Genomic DNA, 6,725 nt, shown 5'->3' on the forward strand with positions numbered 1-6,725 from the left:
TGGGGTGGCAGCTGCCACCCCATGCCACCCCAGTAGATCCGCCCCTGCTTCTCACAACAATTTTTGAATTTTGACCCATTTCTTCTGGTTTAGTTTAGTGAGGTTTGTAAGTTTGCTCTCTTTTGGTTCTGCAAACTTCTATGGAACAAATATCAGAGGTTTTTGATTTTCAGTTCAAAACATTAACATGTTGTCCTTAATTAACTTTGTCCATCTGGAAGACCTATTTGTGCTGAAGACTCAACTCTTGAAATGCTGCTTCAGTATTTCTACATAATGTTCTTTTTTCACGGTGCTATTTAATGAAGTGCACCAGTCCCTCCTGCAACACTAACAACATGATAAAGCCACTACCGTACTTATCTGTTGAAATAGTTTTTCCTCTTACTTCAAAGATGCTCATTAACCCTTAAATTTTCCATTAATCAGGCAACAGACTAGACTTGTTTTTTCAAGCTGTATGAAGTGTTGAACAGTCAATTACTCTTGATCCAAAACATTTACATATGCTAGGAAGTTGCAGAGCAAGATGACTTTTACTTTCAACATCACAGTGAGTTTGAGGCTAAGGAAAAGTATGGTTTAAATAGAAGTTTTAAATTCAAGTCCGGATCTGTGGACAAAGATGTCCACACAAAGCAAGAGGTATAAAGCAGCCTGGGTAAATAGTTCCAAGTCAAAATGTAGGATGCCAATAGAAAAGAAAAACCAAAGTATTTCAACTAAGTTTTAACTTCGACTCTACAGACTTATGCAATGAGGTTGTTGAATTTATTTCATTTCCTTATATTCTTTCTTCTGAAATGTGCTTTTCAGTTAAACTGTGCAAGACTCTTTACACAACAGTAAGAGACATATTGTAACTGAGGTGTATCGGCTTTTGATATAGATTGTACCCATACGAGCCAGTTGGACAGCATGTGGAGGTCAAGGCTGCCATGTATCTAGGACAGCAGTGACGCATACAGTTCTCATTATAAAGAATAATATGCTAAACACAAACCTAGACATATTCCAACATATTTATGCCAATACCAAGTGCATTTATGAGCAAATTAGCACCATGCAAAAAGTTGTTTAAATCAAATATGGAATATAATATAATGATTAGATTCAATAGTTTCACATTCATTCCCTTGAAGAGTTTTGATTTCCAATGTTTAAACTACTTGTTGCCCTTTTAGAACATTTAGCTGCTAAATTGTCTGCATCTAAGCTAATTCTGTTCTAAATGAACAAAAACAAAACATGAAATGCAAACCTGAGAAATTCTAAATGATGCATTACTACTAATACAGATAATAACAGGTAATTGTATCATCTGCATAGTAACAATTTTGGATTCGTGGTCACTGCTGCTGCCACCCTCTGTCATGTAAGACCCAACATTTCTGCCAATAAACCACATTCACCCACTGCTCTCTTAATTAAAGGCCTCACCAGAGACCATCCATGCTCAGCCTGACTGCAGTACATCTATCTTCAGCCAGAGAAAAGGCACCCTAAGATTAAATGCATGTATTAATTGAAATGTGCTCTAGTGTGTTATTGTAATCGCTTGTGTCCTTATTATTATTATTGTTGTTGCTGCATGTGTGAGACCTTCAGATGAAGTCGGAGAAGACTGGCTGGCAGATTGCTGGGAACGACCCTCAGGAAGTTGCTGGATATGGTGAGGATCTCCAGCGTGTCAGAAGCATTGAACATGTTATCGGGAAGTCCTTCATCTGTCAGCTTGTTGTTATGGAGATACACAGACCTATGGAGTCATGACGCACGCACACACACACACACACACACACACACACACACACACACACACACATAGGATATGTTCTACTAACTGTACCTGAAATAAAAAGAGGTATAATCACACATAAGACTTGTCGGTACCTTAGTTTTGGTTTATGACCAAATGTGTATGGGTAGATCCTGGAGAGCTGATTAGCAGCAAAATCAGCGCTGACCAAAGACGGCGGCAGGACTCTTGGTGCAGAGGAGAGCTACAAGCACATCAGAGATTGAATGAAACATTGTGATTTCTTTTTTATTTTTCTCTATGTGGTTTACATGTATTTATTGTCACCACTGGCCATTTGCCATGTTTTCTGAGCCGCCTGTGTGATTTATTTTTGTTTTGTTTTTTTTGCTTGCTAGATGCAATTTATTCAGAACCAGATAAAGGATTAATTTTCGAATACTGAATAAGAAATGCTTCTAAATGCCTTATTCTGGCTAAGCTGTTGGAGACAAAGAACTGTAAATTGTTTGTTGTTAGATCTTCCTTCCAAAAGCACAAGAGGCCACTGGTATAAGTAGAGGGAGTGAAAGAGGCCGTCTCAGTGTCAATAGAGAGAGCGATTTTAGGAATCTACAAACAGAACTGCAACAAACAAGATTTGAACAGGGAGAAGAAAGAAAATAAGAAAAGAGGTGCTTCAAACATTTGCATAATAAAAATATAAGGTTAATCCATACATTGAGGTGAAAATTCTTCCCGTCTGATCCAGACTGCATTTACTCTCCAAGAAGTCATCCTGAATCAAATTCTGATTGATGATGGCATGAGACATGCAGTTTCTGGAAACAAGTGTTGCATATTATATAATATGATAACCCTTCTATTGGTCCTGTCACATTTCCAGCATGCATCGTAATCTCCTGGTTTCATTTCTGCCATTTTATGGAAACTCCAACTACTTATGCAATCTCCACCTTCCCTAATGTCTTACACCTGAAGCCAAAAGTCTCTTTCCACATCTCCTTTTCTATTTTTCTGATCTAAATCACAGCCCAGATTACCCAGAAGCCTTTGAGCTCTGAGACCTCTCATCAAATTACATCAACAATCAAAATGTTGTTGCCCCTAAAAAATTAATTACCCAGATTATGTATGCCTCAAAGCACGTAACATGTATAATGGTTTCATTTAGCAGGTTTTCCAAGCAAAATAAGTGTTTTCCTTCCACTCAAATTTTTTATATATAAATTGCTTGGATAAAGTTTACAATATTTAACTTTTTGGAAGATATAAAAAAAATGAGAAAAAAACTGAATCTTGGTTTAACTCTATTTGTAACCTGTAATTATCAAAATTCCAATAATTAAAGGCTTAAAATATCTCCCTCTATGTGTAGTAAATCTATATAACAAACAAGTTTTTCTTTCTGAACATCATCATAGTTAAAAAGAAAAGATGTATCTCTTCAATAATATAAGACTCTCAAATGCTAAAATCTGTCAAATGAATATAGAAAGCAGAGAAGCATTTTTGAGATTACACATTCATTTAGAGCTTTCTCCTTAATAACATGGTTTATGTATTAAAGTAACATGGGATGTCTTTGAGGCTTAGTGAGCACTTAAAAATCCTCTATTCTTTCTGCATTCTGTTTTCCTGTTTGTCCCTTTAGACACACAAATCTGCCCATCCTTTCTCTCTCACTCGCCTTGTCCAGGATGGTCAGCAGCATTTTTAGCTTTGACCAGCTAAAACACAGTATGTCAGCTATTACTGTCTGTCACAACAAAGTAGACAAGATGTTTTGAGAGCAAAGAAACAATCGTGCCATTGTGCAGTGTGATAATTTTGGACACTTTAGATTCTTGCGTATGACTCACCTTGTTGTTAGCCAGGTACAAATAAGCCAGCTCTTCAAGCATTTCAAAACCTTCATCTTCAAGGCCTGAAAAATAGACAAAAATGTGAATTAATATAGATATGCCTGCCAAAAATTCACTGCATTGTCCGAAAGGAGGGGTAATATGTATTTTCCAGGCACATAATGCCATTTTATTGCACAATCAAGTAACTGTGTCAACTTCAACTGTTATAAAAATGACATATCCAACATAACTTAAAAACATTTGACTTCATAATTTATCACTTTGAAATTGGGCCACAGAGAAAAAGACCTGGAGACCAAAGCTGTTTTAATACTTAATCTTGCCTATGAAATCATAATGTCACATGCATGCAAGTTTTTCGGTCAAACCTCGATGTTTCAGATCACACAATTTCAAAATCAGATAAAGCTAAATAGAATATGTAGTGTTCAAGATGATTTCATTCATTAGAGGAGCAATCCTATCCAAACCACCCTGACAATACATGAAGATCTAATTTTTAAATAACTGACTAACTGTGATTAACCACATTTGTTTAGTTCTGTTTCCCTTGCCACGCCTTCTTGTCAGTGGAATTAACAAATCCCTTAAAAACAACCTGCCTAACAACATGAAGTAGGCTAAAAGATCTGAAAAAGCAACACATAAAATCCTATTTAAAAGAAAAAAATCAATATCCAATGAGAAACAAAGTCCCTGATGTCTATCGGACCGGGAAGGGTTACAACCCCGTTTGTACAGCATTCAGACTCCAGTGAACCACAGTGAGAGCCGTTATCCACAAACAGAGAAAACACAGAAGAGTGGTGAACCATTCCAGGATTGTCTGGTAGACCAACGTTACTCCAACATCTCAAAAGAACTTCTAAAGCATAACAGAGTTGGCTCACAGGTTAATGGTCATGACTGAACAATAAGAAAAAAGAGTGTGTTAAAATGGCCTCTACAGGAGAGGGTTCCAATGCCAAACCCACTACTGACCAAAAATAAATGCAAAACCACATTTCAAAGAACCCAGAGACTTTAGAGAAACCATTCTGTGGAATGGTCAAACAACAGTGAAATATTTGTAATGTGTGCATTATGTAACATCTTCTAGAGTAAACCTAACACGACATTATAGAAAAAGGACATTGTACTGAGAGTCAAACATGACAGTTGTAATAGGATGGTCTGTGCCTGCTTTCATTTTTTTTTACCTTTTAATGGGATTCTGACATTTTCTCTCTATGAGAAAACTCTGAAAGAGAATATTCCTCTCTCGATCCAAGCACACTTGGGTTTTACAGCAGGACAGTGATTCGAAGCACACCAACAAGTCCAGATCTGAGCTTTTTAAATGTTACCAAATCAGATCATTTGGAGTGGCAAAGTCAAAAGTCTGGACTTAAATCTAATCAAGTTGCTGTGGCATGACCATAAACACACCATTGATGCTTAAAACCCTTTACTGCAGCTGAATTAATACAATTATCCGGAGTAGATTGATTCGATGATGACACAGTGAGCTGAAAGACTCAGCGCCATGTTATCACCAAGGCTTGATTGATGGCAGTTTGTGCTCCCTAGAGTGGCACAGTGAACTATCTGCTGTGGATTGAGTGTTAGAAATTTTATTACATCCTCTCACATTACATTATTCACCTAAATTATGTTATGTCTTTATTCACAAAACGTTTTACAAAAGTTTATTCTTTTGTTGAATAAACTTTACCTAGTCATCCCTGAAGGTTATTCTTAAGGGTTGTAGTTTGTAAAGTCTGTTTGTTTAGGTGAATCTTCTGTCCTTGGCTATAAAACTAATTGACTCTGTCTGGCAGAACTTTTTTCTTTGCTCTGAACAACAACTCTTGAGGGACGGAGCTCTCATAACTTTTACAAGCAATATTTCATATGGTGTTCTACACTGAGAAAAACAGTTGCCAGCAAGTCCTATTACATTTTTATATTTTCATTATTTACTCATATCTATGTTTTTGATATTACTTTTACTTGTATTTTATTTCTACATTTGATCATTACATGTGTTTCTAATGCATGTCAGATCTACCTTATAAAATTCAAAGGTTCAATTAGTTTGTTTTATGGATTATTTTTAGTTTAGCACTTTCATCACTGTTATTTTTTAAGTAAATAAAAATAGAGTTGGCTTGATGAATCCTGGTCGAGGACTCTTTCTATGGAACTTGAACATTCTTCCCATGAATGCATGAATACTTTCCCGGTATTCTTTCACCCACAGTCCACAAAACAATTGTTAGGGTCATTAAAGACTATAAATATTCCTTAAGTGAAAGTACAATTGTGTGTTCTGTCTCTCACTCTACAAAAGTGTGCAAAACTTTGTCTATGTTCAGCTAAAGCACACTTTTGCAATTGTAGTGTCCCCATTAAATAAGAAATGGAAAAAAAAATCACACATGAATAAGCTTGTTCATGCAATACGTCTTTAAAAATCATGGCTGCACAGGTTGTAAACAGCTACATGAGATATAATTAAGCCATGGTGCTGGCACTCATCCTATATCAACCAATCAGTGGAGAAGTTGGCGTCTTATTCAGGCGTTGGAGCAACAAGCCCCGCCTACTTGGGGGCAGCTACATATGCAGCATTTTGGGGAAATTGTTGTCGTGGGTTTTACAGAAGAAGGATTCAACATGACACAGAACTTTTTATGAACTGTGTGATGCTGTGAGGGCTCACACAGGACTCCCAGTGAACACAGAGATCCTGCAAAGTGTTGAGACTTGGTTACTTGTTTACCCTCTGTGGTGAGCCAGTGTGTTTTTGTTTATTGTCCCACACAAAAAAGTCAAAAAACAAAAACTCATCCTCCTGCTGCTTCCTTTGTCATTTTCAGCAGAAGTAACATCCGGCTATTGGTCATATGTGACTTGTGTTGAGTGAAAAGTGTTTCCATTGCAGTTTTGTGAAATAAATCTATTTTTATATGGCTGAAAAAACACGTCATCCTAGCGCAAAAAACCTTTATTGAAAAACGTCACGTTTTTTTTTTTTTTTTTTTTTTTTTAAATTGGCATTTTTCCTTTTTACCACTTTTTTTTTAAAATTTAAATTTGGTCATTTTTAAGTTTAG

The 6,725-nt window shown here is 36.4% G+C and overlaps 1 protein-coding gene across 2 annotated transcripts in view; it reads right to left on the reverse strand.

Annotated features, from left to right (window-relative positions):
* Window positions 1-6,725, reverse strand: part of podn (podocan) — a 27,212-nt gene that overhangs the window by 11,853 nt on the left and 8,634 nt on the right. For both annotated transcript variants that reach the window (XM_015022672.1, XM_015022673.1), the window contains exons 4-6: window positions 3,622-3,686; window positions 1,894-2,003; window positions 1,603-1,759 (exon numbers count right to left, since the gene is read on the reverse strand). In XM_015022672.1, coding sequence (XP_014878158.1) covers window positions 1,603-1,759; window positions 1,894-2,003; window positions 3,622-3,686 — 332 coding nt within the window. The remainder of the gene's footprint in view (window positions 1-1,602; window positions 1,760-1,893; window positions 2,004-3,621; window positions 3,687-6,725) is intronic.

The sequence above is a fragment of the Poecilia latipinna genome, unplaced genomic scaffold (genome assembly GCF_001443285.1).
Source record: "Poecilia latipinna isolate Pla-1442-1.1 unplaced genomic scaffold, P_latipinna-1.0 Scaffold3074, whole genome shotgun sequence".
Lineage (NCBI taxonomy): Eukaryota > Metazoa > Chordata > Actinopteri > Cyprinodontiformes > Poeciliidae > Poecilia > Poecilia latipinna.